The sequence below is a fragment of the Daphnia carinata genome, chromosome 10 (genome assembly GCF_022539665.2).
Source record: "Daphnia carinata strain CSIRO-1 chromosome 10, CSIRO_AGI_Dcar_HiC_V3, whole genome shotgun sequence".
Lineage (NCBI taxonomy): Eukaryota > Metazoa > Arthropoda > Branchiopoda > Diplostraca > Daphniidae > Daphnia > Daphnia carinata.
In genome coordinates, this window is record NC_081340.1 from 2251098 (window position 1) to 2264815 (window position 13718).

General features: G+C 38.3%; 1 protein-coding gene across 1 annotated transcript in view; it reads right to left on the bottom strand.

The window, feature by feature from the left end:
- The window catches only part of LOC130702098 (myosin light chain kinase, smooth muscle-like), a 41897-nt gene that overhangs the window by 25935 nt on the left and 2244 nt on the right, over positions 1-13718 (bottom strand). The window contains exons 5-12 of the mRNA XM_057523769.2: positions 12988-13145; positions 12337-12821; positions 11957-12138; positions 11748-11851; positions 10996-11156; positions 10360-10602; positions 7907-8009; positions 7729-7755 (exon numbers count right to left, since the gene is read on the bottom strand). Coding sequence (XP_057379752.2) covers positions 7729-7755; positions 7907-8009; positions 10360-10602; positions 10996-11156; positions 11748-11851; positions 11957-12138; positions 12337-12821; positions 12988-13145 — 1463 coding nt within the window. The remainder of the gene's footprint in view (positions 1-7728; positions 7756-7906; positions 8010-10359; positions 10603-10995; positions 11157-11747; positions 11852-11956; positions 12139-12336; positions 12822-12987; positions 13146-13718) is intronic.

The window sequence follows — 13718 nt, forward strand, 5'->3', positions numbered from 1 at the left end:
TTTTTTTTTTTTTTTTTTTTCCTCTCTCGTGTTATGTACGCGCGCACAATTCCTCGGCTGCCGCTGCAGCGCCAAAGAAAAATACGACGTGAACCCGCGGGACTCCCGCGCGCGCTCTCCAAAACGTCTTTTCTCTCCAACAATTTCGTGTCCTTTCTCCAGAAAATTTCATTTTTTTTTTTTTTTAAATTCGATTTCAAAGAAGAAAACAAAAAAAAATAATGTTTCTCTATTGACATGTGTATGCGCCACACAAAGAAATAACTAAGCAATCTTGAACGAGATTGGCAGCTACCGATAGGAGCGGATTGCGCCAGGAGAAAAAGGTTCCCAATTTCTATTTGATTTTTGTTTTTTGTTTGTTTGTTTAATTATGCAAAAATAATCAAATAAACATTGAGGAATGCGGGTAAAAGCCTGACAGGAAAAAAAAAAAAAAAAAAAAGGAAACATCCTCTTTAGCATCACGATCTTTTAGTTTGTCGGGCAAGTTCAGCGGTTTTCGGCCGCGGCTGTTATAAATCAGTCGAGGAGGTGTCGACACGCATCTCAACGTGATGCCGCCGTTCTCGAGATGTTTATTTATTATTGACATGAACTGGCCCCGCATTTCGAGGCTGAGCTTTAACATCACAACAAGCGTGTGCCATCAGCGATAGACATTTTCACGCTCTCATTTCTTTTCTTTTTTTTTTCTTTCAAATGCGCCAGAGGATCGCACCGATTGACCCTGCGGCGGTTCATCCACAACGGGATGCAAATAACGCGCTCTTCAAAAAAAAATAAAATATGAAATGATAGGGGGGGGGGGAATTGCAATTAGAGCGCGCTAGTTCGTCAAAATGCCTGTTGCTATTGGCCACAACACGTCAGCTGATTGATTGCAAACTAATAAAAGGCCGGTGTGTTTTTTTTTTTTTATTTCAGCTCGTTTCTTATTTTACGGCTATAACGTGACCCCCTTTTATATTTTTCAAATTTTACCGCCAGAAAAAAAAAAAAAAAAAAACCAAAAACCAGCAAAAATTCTGCGTAGATGAAAAGACATGGCTGTCATCATTCTTTGCCATATCCCCTTTCTTTTTCCTTATTGCATAATCCAAAACGGGAGGAAAAAAAAAAAAAAAAAAAGAAAAGTCATCATAATAAAAAAAAAAAAAACAGACTCTGTGACCGTGCTGAGATATTGACGTTTTTCAATATTAGCGCCATTTTGTACAACGTTGTACAAAACAGGCAGATAACATTTCCTTTCCCATTCATTTGCCTTTTTTTTTTTTTTTTCTTTAATAACAAACTCCTCAGGTTGGCCTTCACGAAGTGGGCAGACGTTCTGCCCAACTGAACTTTCTTTTCTTATCCAAAAATCAAATTTGGGTTTTTTTATTTTATTTTTTTTTTTTCTTCTTCTTCTTCGGCATTTCACGAATTTTTGTGAAACTAAAGTCGGGTAGACTTTTATCTCTATTGACCTGTTCTATCCAAAAGTCGGACGGTGAGGGGGGGGGGGGAACGAGTAGTAAGAAATAATAAAAAAAAAAGGAAAAAAAAGCCAGACGATAAAATGATATCAAGCCCATTTGACTCGAAATCTAATGGAGTAGAAAGAAACGAACGTATTTTCATTCATATCAATAAGGGAGTGGAGGGAAGTCCAAACGTAAATTTTTTTAGATTCAAAAAATTTCGTATTATGCCCTGCACAGCTTTCACTGTATATTTTTTTTTTTTTTTTGAACCAGAAAAGAAAAGAAAAAAAAAAAGGCCTCGATTTGAACGTCAAACTGCCATCTACTTCCAAAATAATAATTTCTGTGGCAAAAAAAAAAAAAAAAAAAAAAAAAAATGAAAACATTTAAATAAAAAGGAAATGCGTACCGCACGAATAAATAAACACAAGGCACGCGCGTCTTATTTAGGCAAAGTAAAAACTGTTTGTGTGTGTGTGTGTGTGTGTCCTATTTGGTGGGCTTTGAATAAAATTGTCGATTCCTACACCGCTGCGACTCGGGCACCGATCCAACGCAATCAACAGGCAAATGCGGACGATGAATTAAGTCAAAGAAAAGAGCAAAAAAAAAAAGTGCAATAGGAAACGTCCGTAGAAATCATCTAGTCGAGCGCAACTAAGACGAAATTGATTGGCATTCACCTATTCGGGAATGTCCCTTTCATTTCAGTGAGAAATCAGTAAGAAGAGAGAGAAAAAAAAAAAAAAAACATTTGTGGAATGGGAAGGCAAAAAAAAAATGAAAAGAAAAAAGAGAAAGAGGGGAGATTGGTAATAATGATAACAAACACACACGACTGATTGATTTGTCTCTTCATATGGACATTTCAAATGATATGAGAACAACACACATACATATAAAAAAAAAAAAGGAATTGAGTTGTACGCGTATGAGAACTTGATGATTGCCACGATGGAAGGCAGACACAAAAACTGGAGTGAACTGCCTCGTAATAAAAACGAAAATTCTTGGAAAGAAATCAAAAGTGGGCCCGGCTCAAGTGAAGAAAAAAAAAAAAAAAAAATTTTAATTTTTGAATAATGATTAACTACGAACCATCAATGAACGACCTACAGGTACGTCATATTTCGGCATTTGAAAATATAAAACATGATGGATGTTATTTTTTTTTTTTTTTTTTGTTGATGTCTAGTCGGCAAACAGAAATATCTCTTTTTACGTACCAACATATTGAATTCCAAATGGAAATCATTTTATTTGTTTATTCTAACATAAATATGAATTTCACTTTTTTTTTTTTTTGTATGTGTGTGTGTGTCCTTTTCTTTCAATGAAAATTTATTCCTCTCTTTTTTTTTTTTTTGTGCTGCCTCATAGCGCAAGATTAGAAATGACAACGAATTTGAAAAAAAAAAAAAAAAATAATAATAATAAAAAAAAAAAAAAAAAAAAAAAAACGGTATGCATAAGCGCGTGTGCGTGATTTGGGTCGGACGGACCGGATGACGGACACAAACCGGGCGCTCCCGGTTTTCTATAACATTCTTCTCTCTCTCTCCTGTTTGTTTTTAAATTTATTCCAGTAGTCAAAAAGAAAAAAGAAAAAAAAGAAAAAATCAAATAAAGTGCTGAAGACACTTTGAACTCTTGCCCTGCCCAGACCCCAACAGAGTTGCCAAAATGACTAGTCACATCTCGTTTTTTTTTTTGTTTTTGTTTTCGTTTTTGTGGGCTTCGTTCGTCTGATGCACCTACCCCAAAACACAGATAGAAACGAGGTGCGCAATAATATAAACAAGATGAATGATTTGACTGTATTGGACACGGGCGTTGATTGAATCGGACAGGAAACAACAAAAACAAAAATTCCAATCATTTTGTTGTTGTTTTTTTTTTTTTGTTTTTAAATAGGGAGAAGTAAAAGTGAATGTTTGAACGCATCGACCACTTTCGCTGTTCTTCCCCCCTCCCCGATCAACGATGCAAAAAAAAAAAAAAAAAAATAAAAAATAAATTATATTTGAATACAAACGAAGATGAATGCATTTTTGGCGCTGATTAGAAACGAAGTTTGACCAAACAAAAAAAATTACATCATCTTTGGTTTGTTGTGCGCTGTAGACGACGGCCTTTTAGGGTAAAAGATTGAAAATGGGCGGAGAGCAGTTCTTCAACAAAAAAAACAAAACAAAAAAACAAAACATAAAACAATACCATCGTTACGTATCGTCCGCTGTTGACGTCTCTGACAAACACGAATCGATAAAAAGCAAAAAAAAAAAAAAAAAAATAAAAATAAAAATAAAAAATTCCCCTAGTATAAATTCAATAATTAAAACTGAATATTTTTTTTTTCCCTATTCATTCAAACAAACAAACAAACAAAAAAAAAGGCCCTTCGGGGAAAAAATAAATTTCAAATTGCCGCTAGAGGCACAACAAAAAAGAACATCAAAATGAGGAATATAAACCACGTATCTATAAATACTCGAACCGTCCGATGTGCACACAACGGCCCAAAGTCGACGCCGCCGCCGCCGCCGCCGATCTCAGTTGGGGGTCCCTATATAACGATTTCTATTTGATTTTTTTTTTAATGCAGCCCCCCCCCCCCCCTCTTTAAAAATGTAAAAAAAAAAAAAAAAGAAAAACGGCTGATGAACATGTCTGCGGCTCTCGAAACGGGTGGATATATCGTATTATTATTACAAGTGCCATTACAGTTTAATCGACGTATGCGCAAGAGAGTCGGCCAAGTAGCGAACGTCTAGGCTGCAAATGTTTGACGACCTGTCGTTTTTAAGGAAGAGGGCAATGCAAAAAGGCCACCCAGCGAGCGACGTGCGCAAGCGCGTAAAACATGTGAAATAAAAAAAAAAAAAAAAAAAAAAAAAGGGGGGAGACAAGAGTCTGCAAATAGAAATGACAATAATCATAAGGAACAAAGTCTAAAAAAGAAGCGTCGTAAAAGATGACGGCCAGAAAAAAAAAAAAATCAAGCAGACGGTCGCATATGCGTGTCCTTGTCGTGATCGACGGACGTGATCATTTCATACGGCCGTCATTCGTATTTTCTTTAAAAAAAAAAAATAATAATAAGAATAATAACGAACACAATAGTTGAACTTTTGTTTGTTTTTTTTCTTTTTCTTTAAAGGGACGACACACGCGCGAACTTGTCACCATTTTTTTTTTTTTTTTTGCGTTTGAAAAAAAAAAAAAAAAAAAAAAAAGATGAGGATCGCGTAGTAAAGGGGCGGGAAAAGACATTTGAATTGTCCCGCCATATAAGGCCGTCTCTCTCTCTCTCTCTCTCTATCGCGGTTTCGAGAGTAGCACGTCAAGGTGTCTGCGCGTGGCGTACGAGTATTCCGTGACAACAACAAGAATTTCTACGTTCGTTTTAAAAGAAAACCCTCCCCCCCTCCCCCCACCCACAAAAAAAAACAAAAAAAAAAAAAAAAAAAAAAAATAGCCGAGTATCACGTCATTTAAGATCAAAACACCAAAACTCAAAGAATCAGATTCAATTGAAATGCGCGCCTATTCTACAGTCGGCCATCTTGAATTTCGTGCGTAGAGTGAAGAAAAATGAAATTGCATCCCCATTTTTTTTTTTTTTTCAGGCCGAAACCCGAAGCCGGAAAATGAAACTGTTTTCTTTTCTCTTGCGAAGCCTCCGACGATGTGTGCGTGTATACGTTTCAAACTTACTACTGGTGTGACACGGGCTTTTTTTTTTTTTTTTTTTTTTAAAGATTGCCAAAGAGGAACGTTGCCATCTTTGGTCACGACTTGTCCCAGACAGTTTTTTTTTCTCTTTTCTTTTCGTTGAAAAAAAAAAAAAAAAAAAAAAGAAAATCATATCTTTAGAAAAAAGAATGGCGTCGTTGGTTCGCGACGATAGCCGCCGCCATTCTTTTTTCCCAACTTACGCGCCCTCAAAATTAAATTAACACACACACACACACACACACACACAAAAATAGAGAAACATCGTTCTTTTGCACGTTATCTTTTGTCGCCATAATAACCCTGCGTTGATTTTTAGTCCATTTTTCATGTGGCATCGGACCGAAGGTGCAAAAAGTCTTTTACTTTACACATTATCACGCGAAAGAGAAAAATGAATAGAATCAGGTTAAAGCTTTTATAAAAAAAAAAAAAAACCACACGCAAACTGATAAGCTTTTCGGACACGTAACACGGGTATCTCTGCGACTGGCACTCGCCGCGCGTTGACAAATTAAAAGACTAGTTTGTTTTTGTTATTCGTTTTTTTTTTTTTTTTAAGTTCCATACGTTTAAGATGATTGGCTTTACCCTCATTTCTTTGCCTCTTTTAGTCGACGATAATGACCCACATTTTTCATTTTCTTTATTGGGACAGGAAGGTAAAGGATGTCGTTTTCTCTTTTTTTTTTTTTTCCCTCTACCTCCCCTCCCCAAATGGGTGTAGAAAAGAGGAGGAAACTTGATCAGGCGCCATGACGCCACAGACAAAATAACTGGCGTCTCTATTTTTTTTTTTTTTTTCCCATTTTGATTCGGCAAAATGGGAAACAATCCAAAGAAGATGCGAACCGCCATTTTCTTTTTCTTATTCGATTTGTAAAAAAAAAAAAAAAAAAAAAAAAACAAAAGATTTAGTTTTGCGGTAACCCGATCGACGAACAGCGGATCGCTTTTACCCACCACTGCGCTATGGTATGAAAAAAAAAACAAATGGGGGAACAAGAAGAGGAAGAAGAAGAAGAACCTCTTCGTTTTTTGTTTTTTTTTTGCGAGATGTAATACATAAAAGTTGATGCCGACCGAGCCGATATCAAGTTTCCCGCTGGAATTTCATTAACATAACATACGACGCCCCACTCTGCGTAATAAACATCACGAAGGAAAAAAAAAAAGAGAGAGAGAGAGAAACAAATGACATCACATTTGCCTTCGTGTAACATCTGGCGATTTGCGTATTCGTCTTTCAAAAAAAAAAAAAAAAAAATGAAAGAAAAATGCGTTATTTTGGCCTTTGCCTGGCCATGACGAATTACTCATCATCCATACGCAATCACTCGAAAGTGTCTTTTTTTTTTTTTCAAATAAGAAAAAGACATTGCGATAAAAACCCCGCCAACGCTTTGAATTCATTCCAGGAACGAAATGAAACAACAAATATAAATCAAAAATAAAAAAAAAAGAAAAAAACATTTTCAACTTCAAATTGCGGACTCTTCTCGAAGAGAAGAAAGAGAAAAGAAAAAAAGAAATTCAACTATAAATTTATACAAACATCATTGGCAAGAGGTTGGCGACGTCCGAGGCGGACAATAATTCACGCACTTGAACAACAAAATAAGCGGCTCACGCGGCGAACCGTCAGCTCGTAAAGACGCAAGATTTTTCGTTTTTTTTTTTTTTTTTTGAAACTCGTTTCTTTGTCTGTTAGAGGCGAGCGATTTGAAGATGCAGACAAAGGGGCCAATGGCGCTTAACGTAGGCCAAAACGCAGTCAATCATCATTTAGAATCATCAAAGAGAGAGAGAGAATATGCGATGCTATTTATAGCACGTGCATTCGGTTACGTACAAACGTCGTAACATAAAAATAAAATGGGAAAAGAATGTTGAGAAAAATTCGAATCAAAGAATTTGTTCTTAAAAAAAAAAGAAAAAAAGAAGGGCATTTTCTTGTTGTTGTGTGATCGTTTCAAATCACGTGCTGATATGAAAGTAAATGGCTGCGCCATGTCAGCGCTCGTATCCAAGTGCTTCGTCATGGAAATAGGGGAAAAAAAAATAATAATAATATTGCGCTTCATCATTACGTATTCATCGCAAAAGGTGCATCTAAATTTAGATGAAACACGGCCGGACCGAACGATGGAAACGATACCGAACAAAAAGAGGGGAAAAAAAAAAATGATCGAACGAAATGCAAAAACGGGATAGCGGAGGCGGATCGAACTCGTGTCGACGTTACCAATTTCAAAAAAATGAAATGGCCACTCTTTTTCTTTTTTTCGATTTAAATTTTTAAATCATAAAAAATAAGAGAGATAGAAAGAGAGAAATAAGGTGGGCGTCACGCAGTACATCGCCAGTTCCATCAGCGTGAGCCAATACGCTCGTTCAATGTTTTTTTTAAAAAAGCTCTTCTCGAATAAGATTTCGTTTAAATCTCATCTCATTTGCTCACGCGCGCGCAAAAAGAAAAGAAATAGAAAGAAAAAAAAGAAAATATGTGATGTTTGAGACTTACATTGAGCCAGTCACGCAGCCAGATGACCTACGTTGTCGTGAAAGAAACAATCATAAAAAAAAAAAAAAAAAAAAAAAAAAGAAGAACAATGTTTTAAGTTTAGATGGCTAAAATGGCAAACAAGTGCAAAATGCAATTTTCGTATTTTGTTTGTTTTGTTTTTTTTCGCTTTCTTTACCTCGGGTTTAGGATCGCCGAGCACCTCGCAGACGACGACCAACGAATCACCTTCGACGTACTCGGTCGGTTTCTGGACGAAACGCGGCGCCAACGACGTCTCCCTATTTTTATTTTATTTTTTTTCCCGCCCCGAAAAAAAAAAAAAAAAAATACAAATAAAAATGACCATAAAAATCAGTTGTTTTTTTTTCTTTTCAGTTTAGTCTTCTATATATTTTTTATTTTAACGACTGTGGCCTCTTTAAATCACACCGCTGGTTAATTGGACGTGCACACCTCTCATTCGTTCACCGTTTTTCTTTTTTTTTTTCCTTCTCTTTTTCTTCATTTCTTTTTATTTGATCGTTTTCAAAACGTGTTGCAACGGTCGCCATATATTTCGGGACGTTGTAACGTGTGAAACGGCGATTGCAAAAGAAAAAAAAAAAAAAATTGTGAAGCCAACCGTTAACGTTTTTGCTCGTTAAAACGAAACGAAGAGAAGGGAGGGGAAAAAAAAAAAAAAAAACTTGTCCGGAACTACAAACGCGTGAGATCGTTACGCAAAAAAAAAAAAAAAAAAAAAAAAAAAAAAATGTGTTTCTTCTTTTCTGGTGGATATATATAAAAAAAGAAAGACAAGTTCTCTCTGCTACGTTCGTGTCGCGCCTCTGTTACCGACCGAAAAGGTCATCAAATTAACAGTTTAATGCATTTCAAAAGAGAGAGAAATAAGGTGCCATAAAATAGGATTACAACCGAGAAGAGAAGACTCAAAAGCGCTCAGTAAGAGAGAGAGAGAGAAAACGAACCCCTCAAAGAAAAAAAGGGATGATGGATCTAATAAAAAATCAATTATCAACCAGAAAGAAAAGAAAAACAAATTTCTCTTTTCTTTTCTTTTATCATTTCGTTCCTTATTTAAAGAGATTATTATTAATTTTTTTCTACAGGTAAATATTGACTTTCGTTCGTTGCGTACATCACCTGTCTAATCGATTGAAGGAGAACACGAAACTTTAAAACAAACAAAACAAAAAAAAAAAAAAAATGAAAGAGGCGAATTTATGGAACGATATGCCGAAAATATGGGGGGACGCGCGCTCGCATACAACCCGCAAGACAAATAATATCAGGCTGATTTGTTTTTGAATAAAAAAAAAAAAAAAAAAAAAGGAAAAGAAAAAAAAAAAAAAATGAAATGAAATAAAGATACGCGAGGCAGATATAAATCGGACGGCGGCGGCGTCGGCGGCGCTTCAGCGAGTTGCTGATGTTTTACTAGCGCCGTTTGTTGTGCAAATCTTCTAGATACACATATAGAAGGCACACCGGGGTAGCAGACCACTATCATATTTATAGAGATATCTACATACCGATAAAATAGCCAAAAAAAAAAAAAAAAAAAAAGGCTTTACATCCTCCCATATAAAAAAAAAAAAAATTCATATTTTAAATAAATAAAAGAAAAAAAAAAAAAAATAATCTAAACGGCACGACGTTGCGCAGCGCACTGGTGTTATCGTTGTCAAGGCCCCCCGTACGTAAAAGGTGTGCATTTGTTGTGGTTTTTATTTTATTTTTTTTTTTTTTTGGGCTATCGTGAAACGGGGGGGGGGGGGGGGGGAGGTGGAAAGAGGGTCGTGTCAACAACGCTGTCCCAACGCTCCTCTCCTCCTGCCATTATAATCCTATCCAATAAAAAGAAAACACACCCAACACGGTGTGTCACGAGGATCTCTATTGCTGCCGTAACATAATAAAGATGACACAACATCCTATTAGTCAAGCAAAATTCAAATTTATTTTCGAATTTCCCGCGTTTTTTTTTTTTTTTTGCACACCACCCGTGGAATTGTTAACCAGCGGGTCACGTTTTCTTTTCTTTTTTTTTCATTTAAATCACAGCCATCCCCCTCCCCCCCCCCCTTTTTTTTTTTCTTAAACAGTGGAAGAAAAAAAAAAAATCAAAGTCATCCATCGCGATAAATGGATGTACTGGTGCCGTTTGTTATTGTTGTAACGTTTTCGATAGTTGTACACACCAACCGTGAAAAAAAAAAAAACCACTCGTTCGTGCGTGATGGACCAAAAACTCGTGAATTCGTGACTGCGGCGCTTCAAAAAAAAAAAGTGTGAAAATAAATCAAAAAAAAAAAAATGCTTCAACCGCTGTGTGCCCTATTGTTTGCGGGACTATATAGGCTAGTGTCTTGTCGATTTCGTGATGGGCCACATGACGGTGTGCCCTCTCACAAAAGCCCGCCGGCATCTTTCGTGAGTGACCCTCTGCCGTCCGTGAACCCAGGCAGCCCCCAATAATAATAATAATAATAAAAAAATTCAAAGACAATGACGCAGGGCTAAACGAAGAGGCCCAACAGCAATGCGTGTGATAGATCGCCTGCTGATGGCAACAAAAATGGCGCGAAAAAAAAAAAAATTCAAAAATGAAATGATGATTGTACGTACCCGATGTTGTCGTGATCGGAGGTGATGGCGTCCAATGATGATGATGGAATCGCTAATGGCCGTTGGCGGATGGTGACGCGGGCGCTAGACGAGACCTGACCCATTTCGTTGGTGACGGTGCACGTGTAGACGCCGGCGTGGCGCCGGGCCGAGGCGCCCGACACGACCAACGCCACAGAACCGTCCGAGTCCAGTCGCATGTCGTACTGGCGGCAAGGACGAAGGCGGATCCCGTCCCGATGCCTTTTCGCGTTTTTTTTTTTTTTTTTTTATCAATCAATCAGCAATAAAAAAGAAAAGAAAAAGAAAAAGTTAGAAAAAAAACATGAAAACCAAAAATTACAATAGAAAAGAACAGATGATTATCTTTGATCAATTTTTCTGTTTTCTACTTTTTTTTTTGTTTTTTTTTGTTTTCTTTTGGGTGCGGCTCAGAAAAGATTTGTCTTTTCTCCACCTTTCCAGTCAAATAATCATAAACAATTGACTGTTGTCTGTGTTTATAACTGTAAATGGTTTCTTTTTTTTAAATTGAACACACACACACACACACACACACACAAAAAAAAAAAAAAAAAAAAAAGAGTAGCGTGTAATTTTTTTTTTTTTTTTTTTAAGGTTTTGTTGGATCCGTACCAGAGGACCCCGACGGCCGGGTAGGCTTCGACGCGGGCGATCAGCGAAAAGGTCCCGCCCTCCACCACGGTGCGCTCTTCCAGTTCGTGCGTGAAAAAGGGCATGACGTAGGCTCGGATACCTCCGTCCACCACCAGGCAACACTGGCAGCCCACCGCGCCCTTTTTTTTTGTGTGTGTGTGTGTGTGTACCGGGATCCAAAACAGCCACACACACACAAAAAAAAAAAATTAAAAAAGAAGGGGGAAAAGAAAAAAGAGACATGACAACAAAATGCAATGTTTATAGAGATTGAAGAAAATGATATCGAGGAAAAAAAAAAAAAAAGGAAAGAAAGAAAAAAGGATAGATCGTAAAGTGAAATTGTTCATGACCCGAGCGCTATCTTTCTCTGTGCGACCCTCTCTCTCGCAGACATTCGATGACTAACTCTTTAATTAGCATAACCGAGAAAGCCTTAAACAAATTTCGTGATCGTAATGATCGGAGAAGAAGGGGGGCTCTCGCTCTTGCGCAGTCTGCGCGTCGCATATGGTCAAAATCAGGCATTAAAGTCACGTGTATGATATGTGCACGTTCATAACTGCTTCAAATATCATCATCGAATTCATCGAGTTATATCGTCTTTCAAGCAAGCTCCCTCTGCCTCCCCCATGCCACGCACACACACACACACACACACACGCAATAGGCACAACATATCAAAGGTACAAGCAAATTAGAAAATGATGGTCGACATCGTTTGCCCTTACCGAGGAATTGCGGCCTTGGACGCTGTAGATGCCAGCGTCGTCGAATTTCGTGGTCGCAATCTCCAACGTGTGGAAATTGCCGTCCACGTTGTAACTGTGACGCTCTGCGACGCCCGTCCGATAAATCAGGAAAAAAAAAAAAGAAAATAGAAAATTCGTTATGAAACGTTTTGTTTTTATAACAAAGAAATTGAATTTTTATTTTTCACCATCGTGGCCGATGATGATGGCGCTGCCGTTGTGATACCAGGTGACGTCCGGTTTGGGATGGCCAATCAGTTGGCAAGTGAGTCGGACGGGAAAGGTCAGTTGAACGCGACGGTCGCGAGGCCTCATCGTGAATTGCGGCGCCATCATGACGCTGTCATTGCCACTCAGACCATCCAGCTGCCTGTTGTTGCGTGTCCGTGAGGAATGCAAATGTTTGCCACGCAAAAAAAAACCAAAAAAACACACGAAATTCCGAGCCAAAGACGAGAAAAAAAAAAAAAAAAAAAAAACCAAACATTTTAATATTGAGGTCGGGATAAGCTAAAAAAAAAATAAAAATAAAAATAAAAATAAAAATAAGATAACATTTTTTTTTTACTGTCTGAAAAGGGCGTCGGCTTCGGCTACACGCTGGTCCGTCACGACGAGGACACGGCTGAACGTGGAGACTCTTCCTGCCGGATTGACGGCCTCGCACGTGAACTTGCTGTCGTCGTCTGTCTCCATCTGGACGTCGTGGATGGTCAGGGCGTGGCGGCAATCCGAGCGGATGGAGCGCAGCTCGTAGCGCGGCTGCTTGACGCCGTCCAATTTGGTGCCGTCGCGGTACCATTCGACGTCCGGCATCGGCTCGCCCGTCACCTCGGCCAGCAGTTCAACGTCCGTGTGTTCCAGCGCCTTGATTTGCGGGTGCAGCGGCCGATGGAAGTGAGGCAAACCGGTGCGGCTGACCGTTTTGATGGGCGTCGAAGAGACCACAGATTCACCCCATCCGTATTTATTGCGCGGCGTGATGCGGAACAAGTACTCCCGTTCCGGTTTCAAATTGTACACGTCCGTGCTCGTAATACACGTCATGGCTACCTAAAAATATATTTATATTTTTTTTTTTGTTTCCCCCAGTGATGGTCCATCAAAAAAAAAAAAAAAATAAAATGAAATAAAATAAAATAAAATAAATAAAATAAAATAAAATAAATAAATTTGCATATGGAATGGGGAAGTTTGCCATGCAAGATGAATGGTTTACCTCTATCCATATGGCTCCTTCGCCAAGGAGCCAAGCTTCCACTTTGTAAGCTAAAATAGGTGCCCCGCCCGTGTAATTCGGTTTGGGCCAGCTAAGCGACACGACATTTTTACCGCTGACAGTTGCCATCGGAGGTGCAGCAACCGGACCTGGAACATCTATTGCGACACCCCAACCAAACCCAAAAAAAAAAAAAAAAAAAAATGCGATAAATAAACCCTTTTTAAAAAAGTTAGAAATAAGAATAAAGGTCGTTTATCACAAGAAAAGGTGTGAAAAATAAACAAATGAAACGAGTCATTGCCGATGGCTTCGTTGGGGCCGGCGCTCATTTCCATATATACTTTGCTGCTCTCTTTTTTTTTTTTTTTTTTTTTTTTTTTTTCAAATGGGGCATTCCAAACACTATTTCTATTGTAGCGTTTCCCAGCAGCAGCAAAGTGAAGAAGGAAAAAGGCGTGAAGCGAGAAAGAGGATGGTTGGCTATCGAATTCACGATGGAATGGATGGGGGGGGGGGGGGAGAAAGGATACCCATACTCGGCAATGACTTGACACCCCCTCTCTCTCTCTCTCTCTCTCTGCCATGCAAGTAGATGTTGCTTTACACCAACCAGCAAGTTCTTTTATACATTTATATTTTTTTTTTTTTCTTTTCTTTAAAGAAAATTCTTGGGGCGGTGCCGTGAGCAAGTCAAGTCCGAAAGAAGAAGTGAGGCTTGCCTGTCTATA